This window comes from Hibiscus syriacus, unplaced genomic scaffold (assembly GCF_006381635.1).
Source record: "Hibiscus syriacus cultivar Baekdansim isolate YM2019G1 unplaced genomic scaffold, ASM638163v2 tig00110462_pilon, whole genome shotgun sequence".
Taxonomy (NCBI): domain Eukaryota; kingdom Viridiplantae; phylum Streptophyta; class Magnoliopsida; order Malvales; family Malvaceae; genus Hibiscus; species Hibiscus syriacus.
Window position 1 is genome coordinate 2482477 of NW_024062747.1, and position 21075 is coordinate 2503551.

The following is a 21075-nucleotide window of genomic DNA, read 5'->3' on the forward strand; positions in this document are numbered from 1 at the left end:
GGCCCCAAGCTGAATTTTCTTTTGTGTAATAAAATATAAAATTATACAATTTTCTGCACTGCTGCATGCTGGGAAAGCATGAACTGAGGCAAAGAATAACTCTGTAAAAAGAATAACTATGATATTTGAGATGCAGTGCCGTCTGGAATGCTCTGTAAAAACATCGCCCTAGCAGTCAGATCGGTTGCAAATTGGCCTAGCACGGCGATGGTTGCTGTGTTACTGCCAAACTTCTTGATCCCTCTAGAAATCATACAGGTGTGGTTAGCCTCCACGACGACCATGATATCTCCACCTAAGATTGATGAAACCGTTTCAGCTATTTGCCGGGTAAGTCTTTCTTGCACTTGGAGCTTGAAGCCGTAAAAATGTACTATAGACTGCAAAAGGGATCTCCCGACGTGGTTGAATCCTTTAGGGCACAAGTACCCGATATGGACCACGCCGTAAAACGGAAGTAGATGATGTTCGCATTGTGACAAGAACGACAGGTTCAACTCTGAATGCATATGTTTGTTGCTGTGTGAGCCGACTTCCCTATTGGATTTAAGGAGATCGGTTATGCCGCAAGTGAAGCCATTCAACTTCATCTCCAACTTCGAATTCTCGAACTTCATCAACCACCTCACAAAATGGATAGGAGTTTCTGCAAGCTCTTTCCTTAATGGATCTTCACCCAAAGATCTGAGTATCGATGCTACCGCAGCAACCATATCGGGGTTGGCTGCTACAAGCTCGGACGAAATTTTAGCCATAGATGAAGAATGTGAAGGGCACCAACTTTGTTTTATAGAGTCCCTGGTGAGAATTTTCTCCACAGTCACACCTCTGAATTTCAGAAGACCGAGAAGATCAACCCAAGCACCAGCATTTTCATTTACGAAAACCCCCGAACCCGAAGACACCAGCACTTTTACCCATCCTTGATGCTTTGAGTCAAGCAAGACTGATTCCACATTCGGGAAACGAATGTGCAAACACTCGAGTATCACAGCAACCCCTGCTGGCTTGATTCCATGGTGCAAAGCAGAACATATTTCATCCGCTAAACGCTGCGGGTCTTGCAGTCGTTTCACGAAAACATCAGCTACTCTAGACAGTTTGCTTAATCCGACAACCCGCTGACCGGATGGTACATAACCTACATGACACTTAAGCTGAAACGGGAGCAAACACGACTCGCAATACGAGAACATATCGAGATCTCGAACTATCACAAGCCCACCTACTCCTCCAGCATGACCAACTCCATCATGTAAACCCAGTTCAGGGAATAAAGCTCCCTCAACAATATCCTTTACCTTTTGCTTGTAACCTGAGGACAAAAACATGAGATAAACATGCAAATACATGTCGTGAGTAAACACAGCCTTATATTTTAGCATTAAAAACCATGTAAAAACAACATATAATCTTGTATGGTAATGTTCTAATGGAGCCTAAAACATACATAATCAACAAAAGCCAAGAACCTCATACATACTTAATGCATATCTCATAGAAATTACTCTGAATCAATATACTAAAAAACTAGGATTTGGAAGAATGAATAATAAAATAATGAAAAAAGCACCCGTTGTTCCTTCACGAAGTGCCTTGGCAACACGAAGGGGAGTTTTCATAAGACCTTCCCTGTTGACATCCTCGCCCAAACCCTGCAATAAAACTTTCACTGAATCCTCAATAGCTATGGTTTCAGGCTCTTTCTCAAAACTCAGCTTCATTCCATTCTCAATCTCAACGCATAAATGGCCCTCATCCAAAGAGCCCATAGAAAAAACCACAAGGGAATGAAAACCAACCTCGACGAGAATTAAAGAATAACGAAAACCCCAAACCTTGATTCGATACCTTAAAAAAATACACCACACAATCGAAACGTTGGTGCAAAAGCCAGATTTGGATTAGAAAGCGGTGAAATCCGAGGCTCCCAGACCCAGATGCAGGGAAGTAAAAGAAAATATATGAATAAAGACGAGGAAAAGATAAGCTTTGAGGAAAGATGGGGAGGGGGCGAACCGAGGGGAATGGGATGAATATGTAGGGTTGCCGTTGGTCTTTGAAATGTGTGGATCCTCTCCTACTCCGTCCTATGTCTTACACAACACACACGCGCACACACACACATATATAATTCAATATTAATATTAATTTTTTATTAAAAAATTATCAGCTTTGTAAAACCAAAAATATTAGGTGAGAGAGAAATTTTTTGAAGTAATAGACATTTTAATTCAGACCCGTGTTTGAAAGCAATTAGCAACTGGAGCTTCTGTTATCTATCAAGAGGTGAATTTTGAAGTTGGATTTTTTGATAAAGGAGATGATAGAAAGGTCAAAAGAATGATGGATGGATGGCACCCAAGATAAGCTCTCTTCTATTCAATAAACCTTAAATGGGTAGGAGAGGGATCACCAACCCACTAAACCGGAAACACTGAGCCGCCTTCAAAATCAATCTAGTTTAATATCGATTCAATTATTTTTACGTTAAATTTAAATATATTAATATTTTATTTTGAATAATTTATGAATGTGTTGATGAAAACAAAATGATTAAAGCGGATATAAACTATTTTTTTCTTTTAGACGAAGATTTATAAATGATAATTTACCTATTGTTAACTAATAATTTTAATTACAAAGGGATACAAAAGATAAATAACTCAATGAAAGAATAGTTAAAGATGAAGAAGAAGTTGGCATTCTTTCTCTATTACCTATAGTAAGGGTTTATATATTAATTTTTTTAATGGTTTAGGAGTGATTATAAAGTAGAGAGTCATAATTGTTATTTATAAATTAACATAATGTATAATATTATCACCCGTTAATAGATTTAGTCTTGAAATATCTTTTGGGTTTATCAAGATTCTTGTAAAAGATCTATGATCGGTTGAGGAGAGCATAATCTCACTACACGGAAAAATTGTGAACTAAGAAAAAATATTTTCAAAGATTTTTAATAACCAAAGATCGATCTCACATAAAAGATAGCAAAGATAGGAAGATACTACAGTATTTTTTATGCAAACTTTAAATAAAAAGATTTATTGTTGACATACGAAAATAACGAAAGTTTCAAGTGGGGAATAAAGGTGTTCCATATGGCAGAGAATGTGCATGTGAATGATATTGACGCAATCGGATTTTAGGAATTAAGATTTGGGTTGGGTTCAATGGGTTCAGGCTTCTAACTTAATGGATTTGGGTTATATTAATTAGAAGAAATAAGTTGTAATTACCCATTTATAAGGATGAGTAGAAGATCCAAATTCGATAGGTTCCAATTCGATCCGATCTTTTTTTCTTTTGATAATTCATATATTCACCTAGAAAACAAATAATTATATACAAAACAATAACAAAAATATTTAATTAACTAAAAAAACAAAATGCTATCCAGTAAAAAACCTACAAGGAAACTCATTTAATTTATTGACATAAATAGCAAAGTATCTATATGAAATTCACGAAACTTAATGTTACCAAATCAGCACCCGCCAAATTAGGCAATCGCACCAAAATCATGATTCAGTCAATCTCCATGTCTTAAAAAGAATCCACGTCCTTAAAAGCCATTGGTCAGTGCCACATAATTCACCCTCCTGCATGCCCTCTTCGTGTCTTCGCCAAAAGCGACTCTTCCTCTGTCTCTTTCTTACACTGTCTCTCTCAGTACCCTCGGATCCACCATTTTCAGAACACCAACTTTTAGCCCTCGAAACCACAATCGAACTGTTCTCTTTTAATCCTCGTGAAAGAAAATGGGGAGCAAGAGAGATTCAAAATCGGCGATGAAAGACGTGCTTCAATGGATATGGAAGCAACCGGCGATGATAAAGATCTTGCTTGTAGTAATGGCGTTGGTGTTATGTTTCACGGCATTGAAGCTTACGGTGAAGAATCATAACCACTTCTTTGTTGCCTCTGAGTTCATCCATGTAGCTGGGATTGTTGCTTTGATTTACAAGCTTACCACCAAGAAGACATGTTCTGGTATTTACATGTAGCATTCATTATTCTATATGCATGCATGTGATTTAGTGAAGTGTTTGTTTTTTATTGTTAAGGGCTTTCTTTGAAGACTCAAGAACTCACAGCGATGTTTTTAGCGGCAAGAGTAGTGTGCAGCTTCATGTTGGAAGGTGACATTCATACATTGTTGGATTTAGCCACATTTGTTTTCACCGCATGGGTTATGTACATGATTCGATTCAAGTTGAAGTCCACCTACATTAAGGAGCTTGATAATTTTCCCATCTACTATTTGGTAATGGCAAACTTCACTCATTTGATTCTTCATATTGTTATTCTTGTGTCCAATTGAGTATTTTCGTGTGTTACCATGAGTCAAAATACATTTCAATTGTGTTCCTAATTAGTAGTAACTAATCCATGAATACAAAATATGTATGTAATTTACAGGTGGTGCCATGTGCCATACTTGCCGTGTTAATCCACCCATTTGGCACATCCACATACATCAGTCAAGTTCTTTGGGCCTTTTGTGTTTATCTGGAATCAGTTTCAGTGATGCCACAGCTTCGTATGATGCAGAATGCAAAGGTTCTTTATTACTTATTTAAATCCATTCTTGTATCTTTTGTAACATATACATCAGATATATGAGAAATTATGAATTTCCTGATATTTTTTTCGATTTTTCAGATAATCGAACCATTCACGGCCCATTATGTATTCGCACTTGGTGTTGCCAGATTCCTCTCCTGCGCTCATTGGATCGTGCAGGTTCATTTCTTAATCTGGACATAATCTATAATTTAGATATAATTAATTAAATTGTTAATGATGATTAACGCATTATTGTTAATCGTATATGTAAGGTTTATGAGACAGGAGGGAGGTATCTGTTCTTGCTTGGATATGGTTATTTGTGGTTGCCCATGGTTATCCTTGCTGAAATTGTTCAAACATTCATCTTGCTTGACTTTTGTTACTATTATATCAAGAGGTCAGCCGTTCTCTCTTTGTTTTTCTCCTGTATATGATACGATATACGGAGGGTCAAATAATGTATCGAATAATAATCTATATATTAACATTGTTTCATTTTTTTATGGCAGCTTTATGCAGGGCCAACTAGTAATGAGGATGCCAGTTTAGTGATTTCGAGACTGATGTTGGGCAATGTAATGGACACACGCATGACCTCGGTTCATCTGTTTTGAACTTTAATTCAAACAGCCATAACATACTTTTTGTAATACAAATTTTCTGGAATCCTTTTGAATGTGGTTTTGACTATCCGGATAAGTATGTTTCGTGTTGAATCTATTGAATCTCTGAATTCCATTCTATTAATTTATATATATTATTAACTAAATAAATGATAATAGCTGTTAAAATAATTAAATCATCCGGAGTTTATTTTTTTATTAATTTTTTTATTATCGATTTAAATAACAATATACAAAACATTAGATGATGTGCATAATTATATTGGATAGTGTTGTATTATCGGAACGATGATTATAGACAAACAAATAAACACGATCGAAGAAAAAAACAAAGAACATCAATATTTACTTAAAAAACCTAAAAGGAAAAAACACTGACAAAAGAGAAGAATTTCATTAATATGAATAAAGAAAATACAAGAAGATTTTTGTAAAAAAAAAAACTTGATTTCTACCTCTGACTCTTAGTGTCTATTTATAAAGATAAAAATTTAATTACAAAATAAAATAAAATAAAGTAAAAATATACTTTAATAGAGTTTTATACTTTTAATTTGTGCGGCTTACTTCATGGCAATGTTTAAGTTACTTTTTCATGCACTTTTTAGATTGGGTAATAAATTTGAAATTCGAGTTGAATTATTAAAAAATTAAATTAAATTTTATAATTTAGTTTTCATTTGAATTTTTTAAGTTGTATTTTTTAATTTTGACTTGAATTTATGCAATTACAAGTCAAGTTAAAATAAATTAAAAGGTTTAATATTTTATTGATTTTATTCGACATTAATAATTTTTCAGAAAGGCTTGTGAAAGAGAGTAATTAGATAACATAGACAAAAAGTATATGAGTTCAAAAAAACAACGATTATGCATGATGTTAACCACGATATTAGTATCAAAAGTTAAACTAGACATATACTAACAACTAAGCATTTAATAATAACTAAATTTGATCATATTTACGATACAATAGATATATATTTTATTAATTATCATCTTAAAAATATTTTTTAAGCATTCTCAAATTGAGTTACTACTCCCTTAACTCATAATATTGATCTAATATTCGTTCTTTTACAATTTTAAGCAAATATGACCGCATCAAAATTAATTAATACAATGCATATTTGAAAGTTACAAATATAATCAAAATAGGTATATAATTAGAATTATTAAGTACAAAGGATAAAGATTTATGGAGTATGAAAACGAGATAATATTAGGGTTATAAATACCAAAAACCTTGTTGCGGCGGTCTTCCCCTTTGCTCGCGCCTCTTCAAGATTCACAAAAACCCTAGAAACCGCCAAACTCCCTCAACGAAGGGAGGCGAGAGAAAGAGCAACCAACGGAAAAGAAGAAAAGTTCAAGAAAAAGTACTCTCTTCACTCTCACCTCTTTTTTTTCTTTGCGATCTGAATCTAAAAGCTAAGGTGAATAACCTCCTTATCAACTAATTATATACTTGATCTCATTTGTCTCTTTATTTTATAGTGTACATTTTTCTTCTGGATGCCTTTATTTCTTGTTCAGATCAATTGTAAATGTTCAATCTCTAGGTTCAAAAGATGCTTTACAGGAAAACTGAAACTTTGAATTTTAACCTTAATAAAAGTGTTCAATTCTTGAATCCGTGAAGTTGTATTCGTTTTCGCCTAATAATTTTCCCGAAAGTTCTTTTATGATATATTTTCTGGTTCAAAATACGTTGTTCGTTCGGTAGGTGGTTATGAAGCTTCGTAATTATTGACTTATTTCCGTGGGAATCTATTAATCTCTTTTATTTCCTTGGCTCGCTAGTTAAACTTGGGGCTAGAGTTTAGTACTGGTTTTAATTTGGCCTTCGTTGATTTGCAGGTGTCAAATTGTCAATGGCATCTTCAAACCAAGTCCCTGCTGGAGTTATAGCACCTACTCCTGACGTTGTATGTTTTCCCCTTCTTATTTGGATTTTTTAATAATGCATATAAAGTTAAGTTTTGATCTCTGTTTTTTTGTGATTTTAGGTTGGGAATGCATTTGTTCATCAATACTACCTTATCTTGCATCAATCCCCGGAACTGGTTCACCGATTTTACCATGATAGTAGTAAACTTGGTCGACCTGAAGAAAATGGTATCATGAGTATCACAACAACACTGCAAGTGAGTTTTCTCTATCTTCCATGCTTCTGTGATTGTATTTCAATATTCTTTCCTTCTTTGTTTTTGTTTTCTAGTCCAATCTTTTATTTGAAAACCATGTCTCCTGCTCTTTTGAGAGCTACATGTCTTTGTAAGTTTGGATTGGTATAGTTGACCTGTGGCATGTCATTTGTGGATCAGGCCATCAATGAGAAAATACTCGCACTTGGATATGGAGAATTCACAGCAGAGATAACTAGTGTAGATGCACAGGATTCTCACAGTGGAGGAGTACTTGTACTTGTATCTGGGTATTTAATTGGAAAGGACAAACTGAAGCGGAAATTCACTCAAACTTTCTTTTTGGCTCCCCAAGACAAGGGCTATTTTGTTTTAAATGATATATTTAGATACGTTGATGATGGGAAATGTGAAAGTGGGAGCCCGGATCCAGTTATTAATATTGAAACTTCTCTATCTCTTGAGCAAGGTAATTGGAAATCCGCTCTCTGAAACACAGAATTATAATTATTAATTCCTATTGAGGTAACTGGTTGTCTGCAGATTTTTCACCTGCTATGGAGAATCACATTGAGCAATCGGAAACTTTGCCAGAAGAAGCTAATCGGCAATTGTACAATTCTTTTGAGGATGGGGATGGTTCTAAAGAAGAAGAGGAAGCTCCAGCGGCTGAGGTTGTTGATGAGATTCTTGATGATTCACAGATGGTTGCTGATTCTAACTCCAAAATTGAGGAAGTGCCTAAGAAATCATATGCGTCTATTGTATGTATTAAGTAGCATTCTGCTGCATTTTAGACTTATAATATTTTAGAGAATGAGTTGGTATTGATTTTGGATTTGTAGTTCCTATTTTAAGCTGATAGTTTTACCCTCATCTATTATTGCTCTAGCTGAAGGTTATGAAGGAGAATGTTATCCCTGTATCAAATCCTACACATTCCTCTGTGAAGTCTTCATCAAAATCTCATGAGCAACCAATACCTGCTGCACCACCGTGTGCTCCATCAATAGCATCTAATGCAGGGGTTTCCAGTAACAATGTTGTAGAAAATGGGAATAATCAAGATGTGGAAGGTACAAATCGTTTTCTCTTACCTTTACAAATTTCAAATAGTTTGCTTGCAATTCATTTCTTTTCTGCTTTATTATTAGTTATTTCCTTAGGCCTCTATGTGCCTGTGAATCATATACTGAAGTATATTCTTTTGATCATGCACAGCTGAGGGTCTCTCTATCTATATCAAAGGTTTGCCTTTGAATGCCACACCTAGCATGTTGGAGAATGAATTTAAGAAGTTTGGACCTATTAAGATTGGTGGTATTCAAGTTCGAAGCCAGAAGGTATATTTCAAGTGTTAAATTGTGACTTTATATTCAATTAATATATTCTCTGTATTTCACTACAGGGGTTCTGTTTTGGTTTCGTGGAATTTGAAATGGCAAGTTCTGTGCAAAGTGCTTTAGAGGTATTTATTGAATTCTTATTCTATGCTGACCTTTTTGTTATTTTCTGTCAAAATGCATTTAGTTACATGCCTAGAGATCTGTTTTGTGACACTGAGTTGCAACAAGTTCTGCAATTTTGAACTTGCCTTTGCCCAGCACACATACAGGTTTTTTTTCAGCTTACGACAGGATTTCCAATTTAATCTCTCAAAGATGACTTGAATAAAGTTATGACTGTGCCTAGACTTTAAGTGAACCTTCTGTTATCTTGTTAGAAATGCTGTTTTGTTTTAGGGGATATTAGAAATGATGAAAAGGTGTTTGGGTTTATAATGTTTATAAATGAATATTGTTTGGACTCTAGTTTATGTTGTGCAAAGGTGATTCATGCCTTCATATTCATAAGATTAGAAGCTTTGACGTAGAGTACCTAAGTTAAAGATACATGAAGATTTGGTAGTGAACACAGCAGTAGAGATCACAAAGGGAGTATGGGTGTATGCGGTGCCAAATTATGGGGATAAGGGGTTACTTTGCTGAATCATTTTTAAAAAGGAATCCTAAAGCTTATCAGTTTCTGCTTGTTTTGGTGGTAAAAAAGCATATATAATAGATTTAAAATAAATTTCCATTAAAAAGAGTTTAGCCTAAATTATCATTTACTGTCATTGTGAAGTTGCATTCAAATGTACTCGCATTTTTGCATCAGAGAACATATTTTTTTTTATTGGGTTTAATCTTTATTTGTTTTCTTTAAGACCTGTTTATCCTCTCGTGGATGATTTCAGATTTAACTTGGTCCTTTTTTTTATTTCTCCAATAGCAAAGGGAGGGGTTTATTGTTACACATTTTTATTTTCGTCCCAACAATAAATGATGCATTTTTTTTCTTATTTATTTTTTAGTGCAATAAGTCTACATCTTTATTTATTTGTTTTCATTTTGTCGAACCTCTCTCAGTCTTCACCTGTTAATATTGGTGGACGTAAAGCAGTTGTTGAAGAAAAACGATCTACTTCTCGAGGTAAGTTGCTTTTATTGTTAACTTAAGTTTGTTGCAAGCGGTCTGCTTGATTCAGTGAAGATGAGTGGACTGGTAGTTTTTTCACATGGTAAACTGATTCATGGTGTTTCTATGAAACAATATTTGAAATCTGCGGTTGTTGCCATGAGACGAAAAGCAAATTTTGTGGTATATTCAAAATCCAAACTACGTAGATGTATTTTTGCATGTTATAACAAGACTCTTCTTCACATGCAGGCAACAGAAGTCGGTCGTCACCTGGTTCTGGGGCTGGATACAGGAATGAGGGAGCAAGGGGGCGTGGAAACTACAGTGGTGGAAGGGGCTATGGGAGGGGAGAGTTTGGAAACAGGAGCAATAACCGAGGATATTTCAACCGAGGTGGTGATGGATATACAAGGGGTGAACATATGGGAAGTAGTAATGGTGGCCGTGTGAACCGCTCTGGTGGGCTAGCAAAGAATGTAGCACCAACTGTATCCGCCCCTGCTTGAAGGAATTAATTCCGGATTGCTGTGGAATGGTAGAAAATTTTAACTTTCGATTTACAGTAGTGATTTATCAAAATGTTGCATAGGCATTTAGAGGAAAGAAATGGGTAAGATTTGTCTGTTAGGGTTTATATTTTCTAATATAACAATGAAAGGTTTTGGGTTGTGCACAGTAGAACAAATTGTTGTTAATTGGGCTTCTTTATTGTTCAGGCTTTCCGGGGCATTTTTGAAAATTACCTTTAATTGATGATTTTTGCCTTTGTTGCCTTATGGACAACAAATTTTTTTTGATGGAATATCATTTAACACATCTTCTTAGTCATCCTTATGATTTGGTTTGTTGTAGCAGAAATTGCAATGAAACAACACTATTTATATGACCAAATAGTTTGAAATGGAACGATATTTACGGTAATGCAGTGTTTACCCGTTTTACTTCGCAATTGACTAGTCACTCGATCGTAGCTGTCCGGTGCAGTAAAGCACGTGCCCGTTACCACACATGATCCCACTCTGTCGACTACCAATTGAATTGAAGCCTAAAATGTTAAACCATCAACGTGTCGTTCGGTTATCGGTTTACTTAAACAGATAAAACGAAACGTGTGAACAGAGTTGCCTGTGTTTCGTACGGTACAGTGGTTTAATAATTTCATTGGAGGATCGAAGCTTTGACTTTGTTTTAATTTTCTCCTCTTTCAATGAAAAATTATTACTGTGGCGTTAATTCTTTTTACAGCAAGCACTCGAGTCTTCCATCGGATTCATTTTCCATGAATTTAATTAGATAACTAAAGAAAAAATTATTCTAACGAATTCAAGCAATTTTCTTGGGGATTCAGAAGTAAATTATAAATTTTAAAGGATCATAATAAATTTCATTATTACTTTTGATTATAATTTTATGATTTAAGACAATTAAATTAAAATTTTATTAATTGTAGGGGCTAAAATATAATATTAGCTTAATTTTATTTTTTAAGGATTAAATTTTAAATTTTACCATTGTAAGGCTTATTACACCGTGGGTTTAGTTGACTAGTACATTGGAATTAAGTAGGCCTGTAAACGAACCGAACACACACGAACGGAGGTATGTTCATGTTCGTTCATTTAATAAATAAACGAACATAAACGAACACGAACATAAACGAACAAAATTTTTTTTGTTCATGTTCGTTTATTAAGGAATATAACTTGTTCATGTTCGTTCATTTAATAAATAAACGCACATAAACGAACACGAACATAAACAAATACGAACATAAATGGACACGAACATAAACGGACATAAACGTTGGAGACCCTACCTAGGGGTGTAAACGAGTCGAGTCGAGCTCGAGTATTGCTGAGCTCGACTCAAACTCGAAAACTTTCAAAGTCAACTCGACTCGAAAACTCGCGAGCTTAAAATTATCAAGCTCTACTTGAACTCAAAATATAATATTGAAACTCGACTCGAACTTGAAAAGGCTCGAACTCAAAAAAAAATTTAAGAGCTCGATTAAAACTTGAGAGTCGAGCTCGATTCAAGCTCGATTCTGAGCTCGATTCAAGCTCGACATTGCCCCAAGCACAAAGATGCTTAAACCTATTCTCCCCCATCTTTTTTTATATAAGTTACCAACCCCGAGCTGCTTGTTTGCTATTGCTGTGGGATTGCATAACGTTCCTCCACTTTCTTTCTTCCTCTCTCCTTCAACAACAGTCGAGATGAACACATATTGTGTTTCATGTGATTGCCGACCTTAATCCTTGAGATCAAACAAATATGTCCTTAGCTTCATGCTATGTAGAAGTTGAAAATTGGGAGATGAGAGAAGTAGGTTGGTTTATTGTTCACACCAACTCATACATCAAAAACCATTCTTTCTCGGCTGGCTAAACTTCCATATCTAGATGGCACACAAAATTTGTTTGATGAAACGCGTTAAAGAACTTCTCAACCTATGGAATAAGGCCTCACCATTATTGGGTTCTTGAGTTCAAAGTAAGCTGACTTGAGTTGCTGGTTGATCACTATTTACTTGTAAATTCGAATACTCCATTATATATGAAAGAAAAGAGATTATTTGAGTAGAAGAAACAGTGCTTAATACTTAACATCCCTTCCGGAATCCATCACCTTTGGACTTGGTTTCGAAAGCAACCGGTTTCTGGGACTCCTCTTTGCTCATCGGATAACCAGCTGGTGACGCAGTCACATAGGGTTTCGGCGCAGTGGATGTTGACGGTGCTGGGTATGCAGCTTATGGATCGTTCAAAAAGAACTAATCCATGTTAATATTGTTGGGTTTTCCAAATAAAATTGGGTTAATTATGAAGTTGGTTATCAGAATAATTAATGTTTTTAAGATACTTACAAATTGGTCACCAAAATTGATTTAAGAAGAATGGTTAATCATAAATGAATGAACATAAACGAACATAACCGAACGAACATAAACGAACATAATCGAACGAACATAACCGAACGTTCACGAACGTAAATGAACGAACGAGACCTATGTTCATGTTCGTTCATTTAATTAAACGAACACAAAATCTTGTTCATGTTCGTTCATTTTATAAATAAACGCACATAAACGAACTTCCCGCCGCACGGTTCATGAACGGTTCGTTGAACGTTCAGTTCATTTACAGGCCTAGAATTAAGCCGGTGTTATTAATTGTTTGCAGACAGATATATTGGACTAAAATGTAAAATATTCGTTCCATAATTACACAACTAGAGATTTGTAGGGTGGACAGGAACGTTGGAGCAAATTAATATTAATTATTTGAAGTTCTGGGTTCAAGTATCAATAATGTTTAGAAGTATGAGCATATGAACAAATACTCTCTTGTTTATCCCAAATTAATTAAAAAAATATTTTAATTATTAATAATATATAAATTTTGAAATAATTTATATTTTTTAATATTGGTCTCTATTTTTTTAAAATAATTTGAAGTGATATATAAATTACTACTCTATATGTTATAATACTAAATAAATAGATATTGTCACTCTCTTACTAAGCCACCAACCCATATTAAAATTCTCATGACCTTCCCAACTTCAAATTGTTTTACGTCACTCTCATAACGTGATTTGTTTTTAAAGAGGTAAAAGAAAAATGGAAAGTAATCTGGAAAATAAAACACTTTCGGCCAAGCTCTAATCCTTACAATAAGTCGAATACATAGAAGCAATATAATAAATGAAACAAAAATTATATTATATTTTAAAAAATGTAAATTCAAATGTGTTTAATCTCTAATTTAAAGGGAAAAATATATTGTTCCATACCATGCTCTAAATTTCCTTTACCTTCTGATATCGAATTATAATAAATTTATATAAGAGAAAACATAATCTAATTAATAAACATTCACTCAAAATTAAGTACAACCAGTCTAAAATATTAGATCCAACAGACAGATAATAAAGAGGGAAAATGCTTATAGCTAGGGTTGAGGTTGGCGGGACATTATCCACACCAGTGATGCTTATAAGCTGGGACGCCGCACCAATCATCTCATCGTCATTCGTCGGTGCCCTTAGATCGCGATGTTTATGGAGCATTTCAACCGTATCGAACCAAGACAAACAACCTACCACCGTAGTTCACGGCGGTTGCAGTTAGCTCCGGTCTTCCTCCACCGCTTGTCAAACTGTTATTCTAACCAGTTGGTCATACTTTGACCAAGCTGTGTGAAAAACCGTTGAAATTCAAACATCTTTTGCAAACTGGCAATCACGAACAGCATGGCAGAAAGTTTCCACCTCCGGTGAACAATAGGGACGTAGGTTAGATGCAGCAACCCTTTCGGTGAAAAGATTAGCCATTTTAGGAACGCAGTTAAAAAGAATCTTCAAATTGAATTTCTATTTTACTAGGGATTTATAATCAAATTATATAAACATTCTCACATTTTATTTACTGATTTTATTTTTATCAACTGAATTGATACCAGTTAACACTAAATTTAATTTCATATTTTACATAGATAATCAAGAAATCAAATCGAATATTTAAATACATGAACAAACGAATAGCATATTTCAAAAGAAACTTATTAAAATATAATTCTGATCCAAAAATAAATGATAAAAAAATTCTAAATAATGAAAAAGACTAAATCACATCATTTTATTTGGGTAAATCTTATACTTCTTTATCACATCAAATTAATTTTTCAAATTGTGGTTTATACATAAATATAATTTATTGGAATATAAATAAAATAAATTTAACATGAACCAAACGACTTCAGTGATTAAATTATTATTATTCATTAAGGTCAGAGTTCGAAAGTCTTTAAATAATTATTATATTATATTTACCCTATATTAATTAAAAAATAAAATAAAATTTAAAAAATTCAAAATTAATACATATAAAAATATATAAAGATAACTATTAATAAGCACAATTGACGAGATATTATTGTACGAACCAAACGACCTCAACGATTATGAGATTTATTGTTATCTCTTGAGGTCTCAGGATTTAATATCACATATGTAAAGATAAAAACATTCATTATCAAATGGTTAAAAATCTTTATCTAATTAGAATAATTTAAAAATAAGGTATTGTATCTAAAATTATATTTAAAAAATAATTTTGATGAAGGAGAGGGTAAAATGAGTAATAATTTACCCAAAAAATACGTTCCCATTTCTCCAAGTTCTCATTCGTATTAATTCATCGTTCTCTCTCTTTTTTCCACATAGACTAGGCCTTTGGCAAAACTCGGTAAACACTAGCATAAAAACAAACGACAAACAAGATGCATGAGCCACCACCACAATACCAACTTTTTAAATTCACTCTTTCTACTTCTTTCACAACCTTCATTTTTTTTAACAACAAACAATCCTGAAATTCCTTTTACCTTATTTTGGTTTTAATCCTTAAAAAAACCCTATTTTTGTCTCCTCGATTTCTACGCTATCTCAACCACCACCTTTGCTTTCCCTTTCTCAGGTACCAAACATTGATTAAAACAATGACTTTTTCTATCTGTTTTTTGTGTATTAATCTTATTCTCTGTAATGGGTTGTTTTTGCTTTTTATGGTCATGGAGTCCTTCCATTTTTTTGGCTTTGATGCGCTTAAAGAAGGTTTTGCCATTGTGGATTTCCTTTTTTCTCTTTGATTTTTGTGTTTTGGGGGTTGGGTGTTTTTGTTCTCTTGTGTTTTTCACCGCCTTCGCTTGCATGAAAGGTGGTAGGTTGGTGGGGTTGACTTGTTTTCGAGGGTAAGATAATTGAGATTTTTATTAGGCAGACTCATTGGACATCTTTGTTAGCTTCACACGATAAAAGTTTTGGCTTTGCTTTATGCAAAATATGATGATTTTTTTTATTTATATAAAAAAAAACTACGGCTGAGCTTCGTGTCATCTTGCCCCCTTATCCGATGCCTGATTAACTTTTAGAAGTGAATCAATGAATGCCATTTCACCTTATTAGGGGTATTAGGGGTTGAGACGACGACAACAACAATAAAATTCTATTCTCATATGCAATGAGGGTAAAGGGAGGTAGGGTCCCAACGTGTCAGGTTGAGAGACCATCAGTAATTAAAAAATTAAAAATAAAGATAAAATGCAACACATGTATAAATAAATAAATAAATACATAGTTGAAAGAGAAAATAACCTCAGTGACCAAAAATCCCATATAATATACGATTTTAACCAACTTTTTCCGGATTTGCCAAAATGACCAACAAAATCGCAATGCGATCGCTAATTCGCAACGCGATCTCCATTATCGCAAATTCGCGTTGCATTTTCGCAATGCGATAGTTGAAAATCGTGTTGCGATGGTCTACAGTGTCGTTGCGATTTTCCCAATTCGCAATGCGAATAAGTAAATCGCAACGCGAATTGGGAAAATCGCAATGCGATACTGACTATCGCAATGCGATAATACAAAATCGCAACGAGATACTTACTTTCGCAACGCGATACTGACTTTCGCAACGCGATTCTGACTTTCGCAACGCGATAATACATAATCGCAATGCGATTTTCAAAGCGCCATTAGTATCCTGGCCAAGTATTTTTTTTTTAAATTCCAAACACGAATATTAATATATTGGAACACTGAACCGTCCACAGTATATCCCGTAATCGCAACTCATAACCTAAAACCTAAAATCACAACTCAGTCCCATCTCCATCTCTCACTCTCTCACCCATCTCCGACGAAATCTGTCCTCATCTCCGGCGAAATCCGTCTATCTCCATCTCTCAGAGCCACCCTCACAATCAGAAATGGAAAATCAACCAAATCAACCAACGAGGGTTAGTTTTTTTAATTATTTTCTTTTTGAAATTTTTGCATTATTATTAGGTTTTTCATATTGAAATTGATGATAAGTTTACTGGTAATTTCAATAATAGATTAACCATTTCACTTAGATTGCTTATTAAATCAACCGAGAATCGCAACGCGAAATGCAAATCGCAACGCTATTTTAGTTTCGCGTTGCGATAGTCAAATTCGCGTTGCGATAGTCATTTTCGTGTTGCGATTTTCATTTTCAGAAACTATTCTTCTTCTGCAAATTGAAACTTGAATGAATTGCATTACTTCAACCAAAAAACAAAGACAAATACGAAATTCACAGTGTTGCAAATTTAAGTTTGAAGAATAAACTAATACTCTTTATGTTTATTATTGTTTTTGGTATATCTTCACAGTGTAGTTTTTGGTATATCTAATTTAGTATGTTTATTGTTTTTGTAGAACTTTTATTCGGCTCAATTGACCTTGAGAAATAAAGTCAGCCTGGCCAAAACAATTGCGTCGAAGCTTTCACCTGCACAAAGAAAAATGTTTGAGGATACATGCTTCGGGCCATGGCTGAAAGTACAACATCCCGGTGGAGATGCGATGTTGACACACCTGTTTCTTCAAACCATGACTAGCGATCTACCAGAGACTATACAACGTCGTGATGAAGAGATATGGTTTGATTTTCCACCGGCATATACGTGTTTTGGGCGGGAGGAGTTTTGCTTAATCACCGGTCTACGCTTCGGACACGATGATGTAGGTCGGTACACTAGACACATTACCCGCCCATCATGGCTATCCCGGGTTTTTCCTGAGCTGGAGAGGCCGAGTCTACACGTAGAAGACCTGACAAGATTGTTGAATAATAAAGATGGTTTTACTCGGATGGATGACGTCGACGTTGTCCGAGTATGCCTTCTAATTCTTTTGCATGTCGGCTTTTTAGGTAGAGAGGCTAGACAACCTATTCCAAATGATCTAATCAAATTGGTAGAAGACCTAAATGCGTGGAACCTGTTTCCGTGGGGCTCGTATTTATGGAAAGCTACATGGAATAAGTTATCGTCTGCCTTGGATGATCGAAAAAGTTTGCATGGCGATGGTTCCAAATACACTTTGACAGGCTTTATTTGGGCCTTTAAGGTAAGAATTTTTATATGATGTTTCCAAAATTATAAGTAATTATTTAACAATTACTAATGTTTGTTATTATATTGTTTGTAGATTTGGATATTTGAGGCCTTTCCCGCCATGAAGACATATGCAATAAAAACTTCAAATGATATTCCCAGGGCTATTTCCTGGAAGAGGAAACGGACCTTGCAATGGGAAGATTTACTACGGTATACGACAATAAATAATGTAAGTTAACATAAATACTACCATATGTTTATAAACAAGTTATTACTAGTACACGTTTAACTTTGTTTGAGCTTTTATATTGTTAGGAGGCCAACACTCCTCTACAGAGGCTGACACCCACGGAAGCTGAGCTTGCCACTGATTGGTGGCAAGCTAGTAAGCGTTTTTTTGATGGAACGGTTGATGAGCAGCCTCCACTTCGGGAGCCATCACCTCGCCCAGAGCTATCACCTCACCCAGAGCCATCATCTGATCGACCCGACTATACACCTCCACAACGACAACCATCACCTATTCTGTCACATCATCGAGCCTCTTCTCCACCATCACCGCAAGATAGGCGACCGGCAAAGATGCCACGACGTTTATCTCCCTGTTCTCCACCTCCACCTCAATGGGATGAGTTAGGGGAGTTACGTGATGAGGTCAATGCCTTGCGTGAGAAGGTCGGTACTTTACGCAAAGACGATGGTGCATGGCGTGTTGAGGTGTCTACATTACGCGGTGAGGTAACCGCTCTACGTGAGATGGTAGCATCGTTGCAGAATGAGGTTCATACTCTACGCAACGAGGTAAGTTTAAGATTTTTCATACTCGTAATTCATTCGGTTGCTGCCAATACTGCTAAACTGTTTTTGTTAGTATTTGTTTTTGGTTTTGTTTTTGTCTTTTGGTTGAAGTAATGCAATCAATTCAAGTTTCAATTTGCAGAAGAAGAATAGTTTACTTTCGCAACACGAAAATGACTATCGCAACGCGGAAATGGCTATCGCAATGCGAAATGAAAATCGCAACGACAAAATCGCAACGCGAAATGAAATCGCAACGACAAAATCGCAACGCGAAATGAAAATCGCAATGCGATTTGTGTTTCGCGTTGCGATTTTGTCGTTGCGATTTCATTTCGCGTTGCGATTTTGTCGTTGCGATTTTCATTTCGCATTGCGATAGCCATTTCCGCGTTGCGATAGTCATTTCGCGTTGCGATTTTAAGTTTCGTGTTGCGAAAGTAAACTATTCTTCTTCTGGAATGTTTATATATGTTGTCCTTTTAAATGTTTATATAAGTGCTTACTTCTGGAATGTTATCTGAGCATTTTGTGAACTATGATAGAATAATGATTTGGGTGAATACAATGCTAGTTTGAAACATATTTGTCTTTGTTTAATATCATGTCTGTTTATTTACTGATTTATGTATTAATTTTTTTAGCGGCCCGATAAGGTGGATGCTTTACGTCGGGTTTTCCTTGCACGACGGAGTTCACGCATCAGACGGCGTGGACGTGCTATTACGTCTCCGTTCACCCCAATGGTGCGAAGACTCCGCAAGAAGAAGCCCGACTCACCGGTCATCCCTCAAGAGTCCCCTCCAATCGTTCAAGAGGCCCCTATTCTCCCTCAAGATTCCCCCCACCGTTCAAGAGGCCACTGTCATCGTTGAAGAGGTCCCTCCCACCATTCCAGAGCCCGATTCACATGGGGTAATATATCGAAGTATTGAGAAACCCCCACCGATTCCGGACATGATGGATGAGAGTTGGCTCTCGTATGAGTTACCGGCTAGTACCCTTCCGGTATCTGAAGTGGAGAGGAGACAACTACCGGAAACAATTGTGGATAATACCCTTTGGGCTAAGACCGCAGTTGATTTTTATCTACATGAGCGGAGCCAAGGGTGTTACACTGACATCAGCAAACTCAACGATGAAATGTTTTTGTTGCTTGATCGGTCTTGGTGGAGTGTGCTATTAGGGGTTGAAGACAGTGGCTATTTGGATGGGGAGGTAAGTCTTATATTTGTCTTATATATGATTTTGATTAATTTGTTTAAAAATTAATGTAATTCACTAATATATGTATTTTTTTGTAAAACAGCATATCGATGTGTGGGTGTCACGTCTACTAATAATAAGGAAGCTTAGGAAAAATAAAAAAAAATTCGCTATATACAATAATGCCGACGGCTTTTCACGCAGTTCACTTGAAGAATCAACGAGATGAATCATTTTTGTTGGGCAATGGACAAGCTAAACTTTATCCTGTATGGTGGGAGGTCGATAAGGTTAGTGTTTATTTTTTAAATTTTTTAAAGGTGTTCATAAATAAGTGCGCAAATAAATGAATTATTACTTATGATCGCAGGTGTTTATCCCTGTTTTGGAACGTCGTCACTGGCTTCTCGTCCAACTTCAGCTCCCATCCCTGAAGATAATAGTGTATGACAACATGATCAATTACATATCACTGTCTGATTTGAGAGATATTTTCAAGGGATGGAGCTCTCATTTGGCTAAATTCTTGGATGAAATTAAGTATTGGAGTCATTCTGGACACAAGAAGCCAAAGAAGTTCAATGTCACAGTTGTCAGAGACGAGACCACGCCACAGCAATCGCTGGGAGCCATAGGGGATTGTGGTCCTCTCGTATGCCTTTGCTTGGCACGTTTGACGACGGGAAGCACAGAGTTTTTACCTCCCACTGATAGAGATAGAGCTGCAGTAGGCTTGTGGTTTCGGCATTATATGGCTAGAGCAATATATTCGAGACGCTGCCTACCTGCATCCGCGTTATGAAAGTGTCCATTGTTAATTGGTAAGTCAAATGCAAGTTTTGTTAACATATATACTCCTTTTGGTTTGAAAATGTTTGGTTAAGTACCTAGAATTCAATAATTTGTTGTTTGTAGGTTTTAGATGTGTAGGAAGTCTTGTTTGAGCAAATGTTTGGTTTCTGTAGGTTAATCCTTAAGTGAGCTGCGTGAAATGGATGTACGGGGTCACAAAGTTGTTGATTCATTGATTCAATAATTGATGAAGAAATAAGAATTATTATTATTTTTTGATTGTTTAATTGATTTGTAAAAGATGATTTGTAAATGTTGATTTGTTTAATCGATGTGTACATAATTTGTGTTGAAATGTAATAGTTGATTTGTTGATTTTCAATCTGCTTTATGTTGAAGGCAAAACAGACTATCGCAACGCGAAATGGCTATCGCAACGAGAAAATCGCAATGCGAAATGAAAATCGCAACGAGAAAATCGCAATGCGATTTTCATTTCGCATTGCGATTTTCTCGTTGCGATAGCCATTTTCA

The 21075-nt window shown here is 35.5% G+C and overlaps 4 protein-coding genes across 5 annotated transcripts in view; 3 read left to right on the plus strand and 1 right to left on the minus strand.

Moving 5' to 3' along the window:
* Positions 1–21075, minus strand: part of LOC120127089 (GTP cyclohydrolase 1-like) — a 24649-nt gene continuing 3574 nt past the window's right edge. The window contains exons 2-4 of one of the 2 annotated variants that reach the window (XM_039145090.1): positions 17253–17258; positions 1574–1802; positions 1–1315 (exon numbers count right to left, since the gene is read on the minus strand). In XM_039145090.1, coding sequence (XP_039001021.1) covers positions 117–1315; positions 1574–1772 — 1398 coding nt within the window. In that variant the 5' untranslated portion in view covers positions 1773–1802; positions 17253–17258 and the 3' untranslated portion in view covers positions 1–116. Of the gene's footprint in view, positions 1316–1573; positions 1803–17252; positions 17259–19579; positions 19584–21075 lie in introns of those variants that run through there. The other variant, XM_039145091.1, reaches the window with a different exon arrangement.
* LOC120127095 (ER lumen protein-retaining receptor erd-2.2-like) lies at positions 3768–5244 on the plus strand. Its single transcript, XM_039145099.1, has 6 exons — positions 3768–3999; positions 4074–4273; positions 4429–4569; positions 4672–4752; positions 4848–4975; positions 5088–5244. The coding sequence occupies exons 1-6, from the start codon at positions 3768–3770 to the stop codon at positions 5125–5127; spliced, it is 822 nt and encodes a 273-aa protein (XP_039001030.1). The 3' UTR covers positions 5128–5244.
* Positions 6461–10316, plus strand: LOC120127090 (nuclear transport factor 2-like). Its single transcript, XM_039145092.1, has 10 exons — positions 6461–6637; positions 7062–7129; positions 7211–7348; positions 7529–7817; positions 7892–8112; positions 8241–8424; positions 8570–8691; positions 8757–8816; positions 9757–9820; positions 10058–10316. Exons 2-10 carry the CDS (start codon positions 7076–7078, stop codon positions 10312–10314), a joined length of 1389 nt encoding a protein of 462 aa, XP_039001023.1. The 5' UTR covers positions 6461–6637; positions 7062–7075; the 3' UTR covers positions 10315–10316.
* LOC120127091 (ethylene-responsive transcription factor-like protein At4g13040) overlaps positions 15130–21075 on the plus strand; it is an 18334-nt gene continuing 12388 nt past the window's right edge. Inside the window, exon 1 of the mRNA XM_039145094.1 lies at positions 15130–15290. The gene's annotated coding sequence lies outside the window, so the exon portion shown is untranslated. The remainder of the gene's footprint in view (positions 15291–21075) is intronic.

Excerpts from the sequence above, each read along its gene's own strand:
- LOC120127095 (XM_039145099.1), top strand. The coding sequence starts at position 3,768 with ATGGGGAGCAAGAGAGATTCAAAATCGGCGATGAAAGACGTGCTTCAA. Across the intron at positions 4,000-4,073 it reads CACCAAGAAGACATGTTCTG|GGCTTTCTTTGAAGACTCAA; the intron begins GTATTTACATGT and ends TTTATTGTTAAG. Across the intron at positions 4,753-4,847 it reads GCGCTCATTGGATCGTGCAG|GTTTATGAGACAGGAGGGAG; the intron begins GTTCATTTCTTA and ends CGTATATGTAAG.
- LOC120127090 (XM_039145092.1), top strand. The coding sequence starts at position 7,076 with ATGGCATCTTCAAACCAAGTCCCTGCTGGAGTTATAGCACCTACTCCT. Across the intron at positions 7,130-7,210 it reads TAGCACCTACTCCTGACGTT|GTTGGGAATGCATTTGTTCA; the intron begins GTATGTTTTCCC and ends TTGTGATTTTAG. Across the intron at positions 8,425-8,569 it reads GAATAATCAAGATGTGGAAG|CTGAGGGTCTCTCTATCTAT; the intron begins GTACAAATCGTT and ends GATCATGCACAG.